This window comes from Symphalangus syndactylus, chromosome 24, assembly GCF_028878055.3.
Source record: "Symphalangus syndactylus isolate Jambi chromosome 24, NHGRI_mSymSyn1-v2.1_pri, whole genome shotgun sequence".
In the NCBI taxonomy this organism is placed as follows: Eukaryota; Metazoa; Chordata; class Mammalia; order Primates; family Hylobatidae; genus Symphalangus; species Symphalangus syndactylus.
The window spans coordinates 67,117,285-67,132,961 of NC_072446.2; the positions used below are offsets into that span (position 1 = coordinate 67,117,285).

General features: G+C 37.8%; 1 protein-coding gene across 2 annotated transcripts in view; it reads right to left on the reverse strand.

Moving 5' to 3' along the window:
- Window positions 1-9,138: 9,138 nt before the first annotated feature.
- PLCB1 (phospholipase C beta 1) overlaps window positions 9,139-15,677 on the reverse strand; it is a 741,546-nt gene continuing 735,007 nt past the window's right edge. Inside the window, exon 32 of one of the 2 annotated variants that reach the window (XM_055265375.2) lies at window positions 9,139-12,408. In XM_055265375.2, the coding sequence (XP_055121350.1) occupies window positions 12,181-12,408 (228 nt within the window). In that variant the 3' untranslated portion in view covers window positions 9,139-12,180. The remainder of the gene's footprint in view (window positions 12,409-15,677) is intronic. The other variant, XM_055265377.2, reaches the window with a different exon arrangement.

Consider the following 15,677-nt stretch of genomic DNA (forward strand, 5'->3'; position numbering starts at 1 on the left):
TAACAATTAAAGATCTATAATTCCTAGTGCATAGGTAGCTTTATGGAAACCAGTTTACCTAACTCTTCTGTGTATGTTACTTACAGACGGAATGCAACCTTTCTTGACATGTTGGGTGTTAGGATGTAGCCCTTAGCCTTCTTCAGAGACCACCTGAGAAAAATCTCTATTCACTTAAAGAGTTTTTTCATTTCTGCCTGAGGATGCTTTCTCGCCACAGGAGCATGCTTGGCTAATAGATTGCACAAGTTGGAAGTGTTAAGGAGCTAGTGCCTGAGTAGAAAGCCTCAACTAATGAGTGATGGGAAATGGTGGGTAAATGTCCCAGCTTCTTCATGTCTTGGTGAGTTAACTGTGAGTGGTGCACCTAAGGCCTTTTGAGTTTGACTGGGGGGCTTGAGCACTTTTGTTCACAGTGATAACCCAGTCATCAAAATAACTTTCCTCACACCCCCACCTCCCTTAAAGAAAATAGAAGAAAGAAAGAAAATAGAATAAATCAACTGGGAATTGAGGGAAATGTTAGGGGCAGGTCTTTAATCTGTGACTGTAATAAACAGGGAGATGAAAAGATGGGGAAAGTAGAGACTTTGTAATGTGTTGTGAATCAATCCTAGTTTGGCATTTTTAATAGAGATTTTAGTACAAATTCATCTCCCAAATAAACTACTTGAACACATAAACTGTCTCTTGGGCTATATCCTAGGTTCCAAAACTTGGGGTGGCCCTTTGCTGCATGTAAATTGCAAGTGAGGATAAAAAGATGGTAAATGCCATTCGATGCTGAAGACCCTCTGCCACAATCTGGGGTTTGTATGTGTGTGTGTGTGTGTGTGTGAGTGTGCAAGAGTGCATACTTGCATAGCATTAGCCCAGCTGTGAGAAAAGAGAAATACAACCTTCCTTCTGTCAAACTGTGTTGGGGTAGAGACACAGAGTCTGAGTAGAGGCACAGAGAGTGGACTTAAAGATATGCTTACCTGGGAACGATTATCACCAAGAAACAGGCACTTTAAATCTGACTGAGCCTATGGCAGAATCAATGCCTAGAATATAGTAGGTGTTTATTAAATATGTGTTGATTGAGTATACTACTGGAAAATATGTTAACGAAGGTGTAGCTGTAGCCTTTCCCAGTGTAAAGATATTTCTATTTTTGCCTGCCTTATTTGTGAGCCTTTTGGGGGCTGAATGAAGCAACACTAGAGCATTCAGACAGAATACAGTGATTCACATTGGAAAGCTTAAAGGGTTCATGCAAAGATTAAAGATGGTTCAAGAAAATAGAGTAAATGCAGAGATGAGGGTGAGGAGAGAAAAGGCAAGAGCTGCACGAGCTGGGTTTTAAGGGTGGTTTTGGTGGCAGTTTCTTTATCAGTGACAATCACGAGAGAGACAAAGGGGATGAAAGCAATTTTAAGAGACTCTATGGTAGATTATGAATCAAGTCTTACTTGGGCACTTTTTGTAGCAAGTTTAGTACAAACTTATCTCTGCTTTCCAACTATTTTTCTGGTCTTGGGGTATTTTTGCTTTGAATACAATCCTGCTTGGAGATTGTGCTTTCTATTGGTTTTAAATAAATTAATGTACAACCATAGGTTCTTATAGAACAGGTAGTTTTGGAAGTAAAAAAAAAAAGAAAGAAAATTATGATATTTCACTGATATTCTAAGATATACTTTTGCTTTTAACCTTCCTGAAATTGAATTAAATGCCTTTATGCTTGATGAGGAGTCATAATTTAATTGGTAATTTGTTTTCCTTTGTTATTGGTGTGTTTCTTATTGACACATTGAATTTCTTGACAGCATCAGTTGGATAATGTGTTACGTAATTTGCTTCAACTTTTAAAGTCTGTGGGGCTAAGATCGCCATTGCAATATTCAAACTTTCACTTGCCCTTAATAAATACATTTTCTTCTGTAAGAAATTTACTGGATCCAAGTTAATGCAACTCACATTTATCAGACATTTTTTGTACTCTAATTTTAGAAGAAAGAGAAGTCTGGGGAAAAAAACAAATATTTGACATTTAGTAAAACAATAAGCAGACAAATGGCTTTCTGGATTCACATAGAAAGCAACCAGGACAATTTCCTATGCAACCTACAGCTATTCAGTAGCCTCGGAAAAATAATAATGGAAAGAGCCTTCCTAAGATGAGGTTTTGTGATGGACAGCCACAAAATCACCAGAGGCCAAAAATCAAGAAAGGAGACCAGATTTAAAAATAAATATTCAACCAGTTAAAAATGGGCAAAGGATTTGAACAGATATTCCACTGAAGATATGCATATGGTCAAGATACACAACATATTAGTTACTAGATGAATGCAAATGAAAACCACAGTGAGACATTATTCCACTCCCACTAGGATATTAATAATCAAAAAGACAGAAAACAAGTGTGAGCAAGAATGTGAGAGATTGGAAGCTTCATACATTGCTGGGTATTTAAAGCAGTACGGCCACTTTGAAAAACAGTTTGGCAGTTCCTCAAAGGGTTAAACATAGAGTTACCATATAACCCAGCAATTCTACTCCTAAGTAGATATCCAAGAGAAGCTGAAAACATATTTCCACATAAAAACTTGTATGCAAATGTTCATAGCAGCATTATTCATGATAACCAAAAAATGGAAGCAACCCAAATGTCCATCAGGTGTGAATGAATAAATAAAATATATTTCCGATAAAATATTCTCCAACTATTAAAAAGAGTTAAATACTGATAGATGAATCTTGAAAACTTTATGCTAAGTGAAAGAAGCCAGATGGAAAATGTCACATAATGTATAAATCCAATTGTATGAAATGTCCAGAATAGACAAATCCACAGAGACAGAAAAAGAATTAATGGTTTTCACTGGCTGAAGAGAGAATGCTTGGGAGAGGGAATGAGAAGTGTTTTCTTATGGGTATGAGGTTTCTTTTTGGGGTTATGAAAATGTTCTGAAATTAGGGTGATGATTAATGAGAAACTGTGATTACACTAAAAACCACTGAAGTGTGTACTTTGTAAAACAGTGTACTTTATGGAACATGAATTATAAAGTTGTTATTTAAGAAGTTAGCTAGGTTGTGTACACCTGTAGTCCCAGCTACTTAGGAGGCTGATGTGGGAGGATTGCTTGGGCCCAGGAGTTTGAAACTGCAGTGAGCTATGAATGCATCACTGCACTCCAGACTGGGTGACAGAGTGAGACTATGCCCTTTTTAGAGACCTAACCCTAACCCGTGCCTCTAAAAAAATTAAATACAATATTAAAAAGAATAAAAGATCCAGAATCAGAGAGAAACATAAAACAAATAAACAGATACAATATCCAGAGTGTTCAAAGAAGCAATTTAACAATACATGAACGTTCAGGGGCAAGAATTGCTCCTGAATTGTCTCTTATGGGCAAAAAGAGGCTGCTTGGTAACCCCAGGATCTAAGGTAAGCCCCACTTTCTTCACCAATGTCTCAGAAAATAATATTTGGTTTCATCAGTTACTAGCTCTTTCATGTTTTGGAGTTGGTACCATCAGAGGCAAAGGTGTGGCTCCTGTGTAGTCTAGCCTTACTATTATAGTGTTGCTGACTCAGAAGGTACCTAAATAGCATTGTAGCATTGACTTATTGACATTTATTATTGAGATAATTGAGATATCAGTTGTTTCTTTTTCTGGTTTTGCTTTGTGTTTGTTTGTTTTTGTTGCTGTTGTTTGTTTGTTTTTGAGACAGGGTATTGCTCTAAGTCTCCCAGGTTAGAGTGCAGTGGTGCAATCATGGCTCACTGCAGCACTGAATTTCTGGGCTCAAGTGATTTTCTTACTTCAGCCTCCCATGTAGCTGGGACTACAGGTGCATGCCACCATGCCCAGCTAATTTTTTCTATTTTAGGAAAGGGAAAAAAATTATATTTAAAATAGGAAAAATAATATTGGGTCTCACCATGCTTCCCAAGCTGCTCTTGAACTCTTGAGCTCAAGCAATCCAACCACCTCTGCCTCCCAAAGTGTTAGGATTACAGGCATGAGCCTTTGTACCTAGCCAGTTGTTTATTTTCCTCTAATGTAGCACTAATAGCTAGATAAGCAAATGGATTTATTCACTGTAAATGCAGTATTTATTAAGTTATGACATTAGGGTGAGTGTGCAGATTCATCATAAATGAGACATGACATCTGACATCAAAGGTGTCTGTGGAGGATGTATTTAGAGAGAAGGCCATTAGCATTACACGGAGTTGGCATGCACTCTCTATGTGGAAGAAATAACAAGGCATTGCTGGATGGATTACCTTAGTAACAACCCTGTGTCTACATCCTTTTCCTTGTGACATTGGAGGCTCCTTTTATTCTTTATCTGGGCTGGCCTTTTGGCTTATTTTCACCAATAGAATATGGTAGAAGTGATGGTGTACGGTTCTGAGTTTAGACTTCAAGAGACCTTGAGCACTTTTAGGTGTTCTTTATATCCTGCCTCTGACATGTGAAAAAGCCATACATTTCATACAACTGGATTTATACAATATGTGACCTTTTCCATCTGGCTTCTTTCACTTCACATAAAATTTTAAAGATTTGTCTGTGTTTTAGCGTGTATCAGTATTTAACTCTTTTTAATAGTTGGAGAATATTTTATTGGATACACATTTTGTCTCCCGGAGGATGAGAAATCCTATGAATTAGAGTCACATCAGCCCAGTTGTTCCAGCCAAGGCCCCAGACATGTCAATGAGCCTAGCCATGATCAGCCACCAGATAGCTCTTGGCTTACTGTAGCGGAATAGATGAGCCCAGCTGAGATAAGCCCAGCCCAGCAGAGCTTATCTACCCATCCATAGGCTCACAACCAATAGTAAGTGGTAGTTATTTCAAACACCAAGTTTTGCTGTTGCTTGTTATGCAGCAGTGGGTGACTGATACAGGATGCATTGGGAGAATAGATGAAGGGGCCTGACAGAGCTTTGGTGGATCCAAGAAGGGTTCCTAGAGGAATTGACATTTATGTTATAAACCGAAAGATAAATAGAAGTTAGCCAGGGAAAGAAGGGAACCAAAGCAACTTGTGTGTGTGTGTGTGTGTGTGTGTGTGTGTGTGTGTGTGTGTGTGTGTTTGTGTGTGTGTACTGGGGGAGTGATTGAAGAGAAAGAGAAAGGATGGATGAAGCAGTTGAAAGAAATGGTAGTTTAAAAGCCTATGAGGTGCAATGGTCCATAAGGTTGCATAGGCTGGAGTGTGATTTGTAATACTGGTTTTGTTCACTGATGTAGAAAGCAAAGGAGGTGAAGCAGCTTTGAAGGTAACACAAATTCAGCTTCATGCATAGTGTAGGTGGCAGATTATATTTTTTAAAGATGGTCATGTCTATATATTCATTCCATCCCTCATGTACTTCTTCAGGGTGATCAACTGTGTTCCCAAGGTAAAATGGGGTCTATGTTTGTTACTGCACTTTGAATCTGGGAAGGGGCTTGTGATAATACCAATGAATAGAGTCTAGCATAAGTTATGTATGTAACTTTGAGGCTTGGTTATAAAAATGTTGATGGTTTCTGTGTGGCTCTCTCAGGAGGCTCTTCCTTGGAATCCAGCTACCATACTGTGAAAAAGCCCAGGCCCAGGCTCCTCCATAGAAAGGGCATGAGCAAGTATTCCACCCCAGAGCCCCAGCTAGGCTCCCGTTTGATACAACATCAACCACTAGACGTGTGAGTGGATTCTAGCCCTAGACCTCTAATCTTCTGGCTGAGGCCCCAGATATCATAGAGACAAGCCATATCTGCTTTGCCCTCTCTGAATTCCTGATTCAAAAAAGCTGTGAGATAACGTTTGATAAAATTCAGCATCACTTTGTGATAAAAGCCCTAAAAAAACGCCCCAGATATCATAGAGACAAGCCATATCTGCTTTGCCCTCTCTGAATTCCTGATTCAAAAAAGCTGTGAGATAACGTTTGATAAAATTCAGCATCACTTTGTGATAAAAGCCCTAAAAAAACTGGATATAGAAGGAAAAGCCGTATACAACAAACCTATAGCTAGTATCACACTGAATTGAAAAAAATGCTAAGTCGTTCCTCTAAGATCTGGAACAAGACAAGGATGCACACTTTCACCACTGTTGTTGAATATAGTACTTTAAGTCTTAGCGAGAACAATCAGACAAGAGAAGGAAATAAATGGCATCCAAATTGGAAAGGAAAAATCAAATTATCCTTGTTTGCAGATGATATAATCTTATATTTGTAAAAAGCTAAGACTCCACCAAAAATTATTAGAACTGAGAAACAAATTCAGTAACGTTGCAGGATATAAAGTTAACATACAAAAAATAATAGCATTTCTATATACCAGCAGTGAACAATCTGAAGAAGATATCGAGTAGATAATCCCATTTATAATAGCTACAAGTAAAATACTTAGTAATAAATTTAAACCAAAGAAGTGAAAGATCTCTACAATAAAAACTACAAAACATTGATGCAAGAAATTGAAAAGGACACAAGAAAAAGGAACGATATTGCATGTTCCTGGATTGGAAGAATCAATATTGTTAAAATGTCCATATCACGCAAAGCAATCTACAGACTCAGTGCAATCCCTATCAAAATACCAGTGACATTCTTCACAGAAATAGAAAAAAAAATCCTAAAATTTATATGGAACCACAAAAGGCCCAGAATAGCCAAAGCTGTCATGAGCAAAAAGAACAAAACTGGGGAGGCCACATTATTTGACTTCAAATTATATTACAGAGCTATAGTAACCCAAACAGCATGGTGCTGGCATAGAAACAGACACATTGACCAATGGAACAGAGTAGAGAACCCAGAAATAAATCACTACATCTACAGTGAGCTCATTTTCAACAAAGGTGCCAAGAACATATGTTGGAGAAAGGACAGTCTCTTCAATAAATGGTGCTGGGAAAACTGTATATCCATACACAGAACAATAAAACTTGACCTCTGTCTCTCACCATATACAAACATCAAATCAAAATGGACTAAAGACTTAAATCTAAGACCTGAAACTATGAAACTACTAAGATAAAATATTGGGGAAACTCTCCAGGACATTGAAGTGGACAAAGATTTCTTAAGGAATACCCCACAAGTGCAGGCAACTGAGGGAAAAACAGACAAGTGGGATCACACAGATTAAAAATCTTCTACACAGAAAAGGAAACAATCAACAAAGTGAAGACAATCCACAGAATGGGAGAAAACATTTTAAGACTTCCCAGCTCCCAAGGGATTAATAAGCAGAATATATAAGTAGCTCAAACAATTCTATAGAAAAGAAATCTATCCAACTTAAAAATGAACAAAAGATCTGAACAGACATTTTTTCAAAAGATGACATACAAATGGCGAACAGGTATACTCTACATCATTGATTATCAGAGAAATGCAAATCAAACCACAATGAGATATCATCTTATCCCAGTTAAAATGGCTTTTATCCAAAAGACAGGGAAAAATAAATGCTGATGAGAATGAGGAGAAAAGGGAAGCCTTGTACACTATTGGTGGGAATGTAAATTAGTGCAAGCACTATGGAGAACAGTTTGGAGATTCGTCGGGAAACTAAAAGTAGAGCTACCGTATGATCCAGCAATCCCATTTCTAGGCATATACAAAAGAAAAGAAATTAGTACATTGAAGAGATGTCTGCACTACCATGTTTGTTGCAGCACTGTTTACCATAGCCAAGATTTGAAAGTAACCTAAGTGTCCATCAACAGATGAATGGATAAAGGAAATGTGATAACATATATACAATGGAGTACTATTCAGCCATTAAAAATGAGATCCTGTCATTCGCAACAATGTAGATGGAACTGGAGGTCATTACGGTAACTGAAATAAGCCAGGCACAGAAAGAAGAACGTCACATGTCCTACTTATTCATAAGATATAAAAATTAAAATAACTGAACTCATGAAGATAGAGAGCGGAAGGATGGTTACCAGAGGCTGGGAAGGGTAGTTGGGGAAAAGAGGGACTGAGGATGATTAATATGAGCAAAAATGTAGTTAAATAGAATGAATTAGATCTAGTGTTTGATAGCACAACAGGGTGACTACAGTCAATTAATTTATTGTGCATTTAAAAATAATTAGAAGAGTATAATTGGATTGTTTCTAATACAAGGAAAGGATAAATGCTTGAGGTGATGGATACCCCATTTATCCTAATGTAATTATTACACATTTTATGCCTGTATCAACATCTCTCTCTCATGTACCCTATAAATATATATACCTACTATGTACCCACACATTTTTTTTTTGAAAAGCTAAGAGATAAGAGATAATTCTGATTGTTTTAAGCCCCTAGATTTTAGAGCCATTTGTAACACAGAAATAAGTAACTAATATACTGCATTTGGGGTGCCTCTGGAACATTTACATCAAGCTCACACACACATTTCTTATCCTATCAATATTGTAAACACTTTTAAAATCTGTTTCATTGGCCGGGCGCGGTGGCTCACGCTTGTAATCCCAGCACTTTGGGAGGCCGAGGCGGGCGGATCACGAGGTCAGGAGATCAAGACCACTGTGAAACCCCGTCTCTACTAAAAATACAAAAAATTAGCCGGGCGTGGTGGCGGGCGCCTGTAGTCCCAGCTACTGGGAGAGGCTGAGGCAGGAGAATGGCGTGAACCCGGGAGGCGGGGTTTGCAGTGAGCCGAGATCGCGCCACTGCACTCCAGCCTGGGAGACAGAGCGAGACTCCGTCTCAAAAAAAAAAAATGTTTCATAAGAAAGTTTACATCAAGTGCTCTGTCAATTCTTGTCACTGCAACTATTTGTCAAAAAACTTTTGACTGTTTTGCTTTGCTTAACTTTGGTCAAGGGAGACAGGGAGAAAGGAAGGAAGAGAGAAAGGAAGAGAGGGTCTCCATTATGGAAACAATGGCAAGTGTAATTCCACTCCTGGATGGAGGGTGGTGGAATGATAGCAATGACAACTGTGTCCTCTGGCACACATATTGCAGCATCCCAATATCCTTTACGGGCATAGATGTGCCCTGTCAGGGTGGGCATGATGGCCCTAAAGACTGGCATTATGCCCGCTCCCACCACTTTCCCTGTCAAAAGAAGGTTGACTCTGACACCAAGAAATAACAGCTGGGTTGTGTTAAGAAATTTTTATTGTTTCCTTTGGATTTGTGATGAAAGCACATAAAATTACAAGTGGAAGAAACATCATGCCACAAAATTGCATAGAATTATTACAAAAATGTGAATTATGCATTTTAAATAATTTGAGATAGAAGAACCAAAATATGTACATTTTAAGAGCTTCAAATACTTTGTCCTATCTTTTTTTTCTTCTTAAAAGGCAAGAGTCACAATGTCCAATCCATCACAAACAATATTAACGTAGTGCACAAGTGCAACATTAAATTCAAAGTAATGCAAGCAATGGCCCTTTTTTTTGGAATTATTTAATGACAGCTTATCTACTACAGGAGTATTAATTAATGTATGGTGATACTCAAATTTTAAAATGAAATGTAAAAAACCAAAAACACATGGCATGTCATTAGAACTTTGAAAATTGGTATGCTATTCTCAGTAGTGTAAAGGTATCAGAGAGACACAGTCTAATTTAATACACAGCTCTACTGTCTATTATAGGAAAAACCACAGTACAGAATTTCACACATTCAACAAAGAACAAGGCAAATACATAAAGGCACAAAACTGCACATCATACAGACCCCTTTTCTTTATCTTAGTCTATTTCAAGTAATATTAATATTATTAAATGATAGTATCATTGTAGTAGTTTCAATGATGCAAGATGGACAGTGTTACACACTACCCCACAACTGCAAAAAGTGTCATTGTACAGATATAAAAATGTGATTACAGTAAATGGCCAAATACAAACATATGGTAAAATGATTAAATTCACTAAGATAATGAAATCCAACTACCAAAACAGTTTTGTGTAAGTCAAGGTTATTCAACTTTATTCTATCTCTGGACTAAAATGTGATACAATGTTCTGCAACAATCACCATTGTGTTTGGTTATGAATGCTATTATTAGTTCATTCTTCTTCAATTTCAGACAGTCTGTAATTTTGTTTATAAAAATGCAGCATTCGATTTTGACCATTCTTGCTTCTTTATGATTAATGCCTTTCTTTCAAAGTGCAAAAGTAGAATGATTTACAAAAGATTTCTTTTTCAGTGGAAGTTAAGTTTTATTGTGTCTAATGAACACCCCAAACCCTTCAGATCAAAATATAATCATCTCCAAAGAGGATGTGATTTTCCCCTTATGTCTTACTAGATGTGTTTTTTTTAATCAAACACTATTTCCTTATGTTTGAACTAAGCCTTCATTTTGATTAAAATTTAATTGTAATCTCTAGTTATTGCTTAAAGTTAAATAAAATAATTTTCATAAAAATATTAAATTCTTGAAACACAATTTTCAGGACACAACTGGTTTTTGCGTTTTAAGATATTTTGCAAAGCTACAATCAGACAGGTTTATTTTAAAGTAAAATAAAACTGTGAGCATCTGGCTTCTGGGTTTTAACTTCAATGTTCATGTGTTACTCTCTAAGTTACAGTTTTCTATATATTATTATTTTTCTTTTTTCAGAACTTTCAATCATGCTTTTGATCAGTTTTACCTTGATATAATTTGTTTCTCTTATGCCATCTAAAATAGGAACTTATAAAGACAGAGTTAAGTGAATTAAATATACTTAGTAAATATATAATGAAAGTTTTTTTATGTTAGAATAAAATAGAAATGTGTCAGACTTAAAAATTATGGAACATACTAATAAATGTCCATATTTCTGTCCTAATTTTTTGACCATTAAAACAAGCTTAAAATCTGATACTTAACATCTAATTTTTGATCTTGCAAAATATAAATCAAATTCATATAATAAGTTCTAAATCTACTTCAGTTTGCAGCAATGGCTCCATCAATTATTCCTTAGCATCTCCATATAATTTAACATCCATGTAATCTAGATGTTTGACCCTTTTCTTCTCTATCCATTTGTCCCTGAATTTGGTTTTAAGTCTTGCGGAAGAGATTTGGGTCATTGTCAATTAATAAACACATATCTACACTCGTGTGTGTGTATGTGTATATGCACTTACATGACTAAGTGGGTGCATATATACATGGAGATAATATCTATCATTTACATGGGGTCTTTGTATTCTCTAGATAAATATTCAATCTTCCTCTCTATATTAAAAATAAATGAACCATAAAAAACGTCAAACAGCAAAATAACCACTGGAACCTGTTCATTCTGATTGAATATCTGCTTAACATATATCAGCTCAACTATTTTTATTCAACAGACCATTTGTAGTTATTTGATCATTTCAGGCCAATAACCAATGAATACCCAGACTTTGAGTGCAAATAGTCAATTCAAACAGCACACTGTCTGGAAGTGTGTGGCTGACTTGCTCATGCAGCCAAATGTACAAACCATATTGCTAAGTCTTAGGATGGCTTCACTGGGCAAGGATACAATCAAGTGATTTTTTTTTTTTTTCAAATAGAAAACAAACTTATTTGAATCGCTACAGTATCTAATAAAACCATGTCAGCAACAAATACATTGATGACTCTATGATAAATAAATTAGCAAACTGCAAGCCACCAGTGCTTGCAAAGCAAAGGATGAAACAATGCAATATGCGCTTTGACTTGAAGATAATGGTAGTTGAGGGGCAGTTTGAAAACAAAATGCTCAAAGTCGGCTGTTCGATAGTGTTAAATAATGCTATGCATTTCTCAAACTATTTCTATGACTTTGAAATATTTTACACCAGAGCTTCGAATAAAAACATGAGCTTGATTTTCTTCAAAGAAGACACTGTCCTTCATTAAAAGTTCCATGGAGCCTGCAAGTCGCTTGCTTTGAATTTACTATTGGAAAGAAAACAAAAATCTCACATACATGCATTCTTCACTAGCAGACCTGCGGAGGTTTCCACATGACACATGGAGCCTGGGCATGGGACTTCTTCATGGATTCCTCTGGAACTCTCCCTTTGGTGTGGATTTTAGGCTAAGGGATGCTTCTCGGGAAGATGGTCCTGGGCAGTGATCTTTGTAATAAGAGAGAGTCCGATGACGCTGGAGTGGCCATGCAATTTCTGAAGGCCTGGCAGGAGCATTCACAGAGGAGTATCAAATTCTTTTCCTGGGATGTCTCCTCCCAGCTCCTCACTGGAGGGAGTCTTGTGGTTCACTTTTCCAGGGTCTGAGGACAGGGAGAGAGGGGCAGAACCGTGATTGCTGTCTTCACTGATCTTTCCTTTCATGGCTTCCTGCACGAATTCCAAAATCTCGAGGGGCAGTCTTTTGAATTTGTCTTGGTATTCTTGCTCCAGCTCCACCTGCAGCTGGGAGACATCAAGAGGGGAGAAGACTTGAAGTTGTTTATGTTTCTATACCCACTCCCATAGAAACTCTCTGAAAGAGATATACAAAGGGGGCCGATGAATACATTAACTTAAAATATCATTCACTGGTCACCTATAGAGGAGATGTAACGAAGTTTAGTTGGACATGTCATTTGTCTGTAGCTGAAAGTCAACTTCAAGTTATGTGTGGCACAATAAGGCTAAAGACAGAATAAGATGAATAGTGGTATCTACAAATGCACACACACACACACACACGGGTCTTTTGAAAAAGGTGTCAGAGGCTGGGCGTGGTGGCTCACACCTGTAATCCCAGCACTTTGGGAGGTTGAGGTTGAGGCAGGTGGATTGCTTGAGGTCAGGAGTTTAAGACCAGCATGGGGTGAAACTCTGTCTCTACTAAAATACAAAAATTAGCTGGGTGTGGTGGAGTGCGCCTGTGATCCCAGCACTTTGGGAGGTTGAAGCAGGTGGATTGCTTGAGGTCAGGAGTTTAAGACCAGCCTGGCCAACATGGTGAAACTCCATCTCTACTAAAATACAAAAATTAGCTGGATATGGTGACGTGCACCTGTGATCCCAGCTACTTGGGAGGCTGGGGCAGGAGAATCGCTTGAACCCAGGAGGCAGTGGTTGCAGTGAGCTGAGACCGCACCAGTGCACTCCAGTCTGGGTGACAGTGAGACTCCGTCTCAAAAACAAAAATGAAAAAAAGAAAAAAGAAAGAAAAAGAGGAAAAGAAAGAAAGAAAGAAAAAGAGAAAAATGTGTCAGAAATAATATAAAATGATCTGAAGTTCTTACATTTAGGGGTTGAGAAATATTGATAGGTGAGCATTCCAAGGTCAGCCATGAACCTGGCTGGGGGAAGCTAAGAAGCTGAGTAGAGTAGACAGAGCAGTGTGGAGTGGACTTTGAGACGTGCTTTAGTCAGAGGCCGGGAAGCCAATGCTGGGGTCTAAGGAGCAGCTTGATGCATTTTCACAAAGTAAACAAACTCGTGTAACCAACTTGAACTTTTCTTTTGGCTTATTTTGCCACCTCTTTATTTTGATTCATTTTTCATTCTAATTTTTATTTGCCTTGTAAACTATTTTAGCTACCCTTTAAACTGTCTCTTAATGTGTCTATTTTATGCCCTGGAGAATTTTCAGATGTTTTAAAGTCCTGGAAGCCTTTCTTCAAATGGAGACTTACGTGGATGTCTTAGTCATAAAATAGTATAAAAGCTGGGATTCTCCGGTAGACAGGGAGAGAACGGGGGCAACAGGGAGAGTTGTCTGGTAGGGAGCTGTGCTGTGCTGAGTCCAAGAGAAAACCTTGAATTTTAAAGAAAATTATCTCTGCTTATCAATTGGTAAGCAGGGAGAATAATCCTTGAAACACGATGCAAGGCTTCCCCCACACCTCCTTATTAGCTTGGAGGCAATTTTTAAGATATGGCCTTAAAACCTGGATTTGTTCCCCCTGCTTTTCAAACTTTAAGGTGCACACAAATCGTCTGGAATTTTGATCTTGATTCTGTCCAACTCAGGAGGCCTGAGTGGGGCCTGAGCTCCTGCGTTTCTCAACAGCTCTTGGGGGATGCCAAGGTGGTTGATCTGCTTTGGCCACTCTGATAGCTCCCTGTCTGGGTTCTACTCTTAGCCCCCAGTTCTACTTTTTGTCTTGATCTTGGCTGTGCATCCTCCATCTGCAGCTTTCAGGGAGGCCTCTGGGGCTTGTTCTGACCCCTGGAATGCCAGGGTGAAGTCAATCTCCAGGACATCTGTATTCCTGAGTCTTAGCCTCCTTCTAGACAGTGTCAGCAGCTTGGGAACATCCTCTTTAGTTCAACTCCTTTCACTCTCGCTTCTGTGACAGATAAATTGTGCCAATACTAAATTATTTAATTTATATTAAGTAATCCCTTATCTATCCCAAAGTTCTGAAATCCAGAAGTTTCCTTTTTTTTCCTTTTCTTTTTCCTTGCAAATTTGTGGCAGACTCATTGACATGAACTGATATTGGGATGATACTGATACATGAAATACGTATAATTTCATGTATCCCCTGTCATATGACTATTCATGAACTTAACTGCAGACATATTAATTTGTTTGATTTTGAGGATTACTCAGGTCTCCCTGGAGTGTTATGCTCATGGTATACGCATCACATTGCCTTTCTAAAATCAGAAAAGTGAAAATTCTGAAAAACAACAAGCCCCAAGAATCTCAGATAATGGATTATGGATCTAGTTTAAATGACTTTTTTTTTTCCACATCAAAAGGTGTGTGACATGCACTTGTATGTTTATCATAGCACTATTCACAATAGCAAAGACATTAAATCAACCTAGGTGCCCATTAATGGTGGACTGGATAAAGAAAATATGGTACTTATAAAGCGGAATAGTAGGCAGCCATAAAAAGAATGAAATCATGTCCTTTGCAGCAACATGGATGCAGCTGGAGGCCATCATCCTAAGCAAATTAATGTGGGAACAGAAAACCAAATACCACACACATTCTCACTTGTAAGTGGGAGCTAAACATTGGGTATTCATGGACATAAATATGGCAATGATGGACACTGGGGACTAACAGAGTGGGGAGAGGGAGTCGGGGACAAGGCTTGAAAAACTAATTGCTGGGTACTATGTTTATTATTTTCGTGACAGGATCATTCGTATCCCAAACCTCAGCAACACACAATATACTCATGTAACAAACCCGTACATGTACCTTCTGAATCTAAAATAAAAGTTGAAATTTTAAAAAATTTATAAAAATTATTTAAATATCAAAGAAAAATAAAAATAAATAAAAATAGAAAATAAAAAAATAAATAAAAATGGTATCTGGTAAAAATTGCTTAGGCTGAGTATTGAAAGTCAACTATTCTCCCCAAATATAAAATGTGGGGTATTTATGAATCTATTTGCTAGCATATAAATTCTTATAAGCCGAGGAGGAAACACGCTGTGAGGGGGCGCTCAGGACCCTGGACTCATGTGGCTATGACGGAGCACCTTGTAGAGGCCCTACTCTCCATGTTGGCACCTACGAGTCACTGGAGCATCAAACACGAAGAAGACAATTGCCAGTTCTTTCCCTGCTGTTCCAACAATTTAGAAGGAAGTGGGGCTTTTACAATCTCATACTCTTTTGCATGAGTGAAATCTTAGCCTGGTGTTTGACAGCTTCCATGTACTACCATTCAGACGTCATCATCAATTCACCTCAATTTTAATTCAGTAACACATGT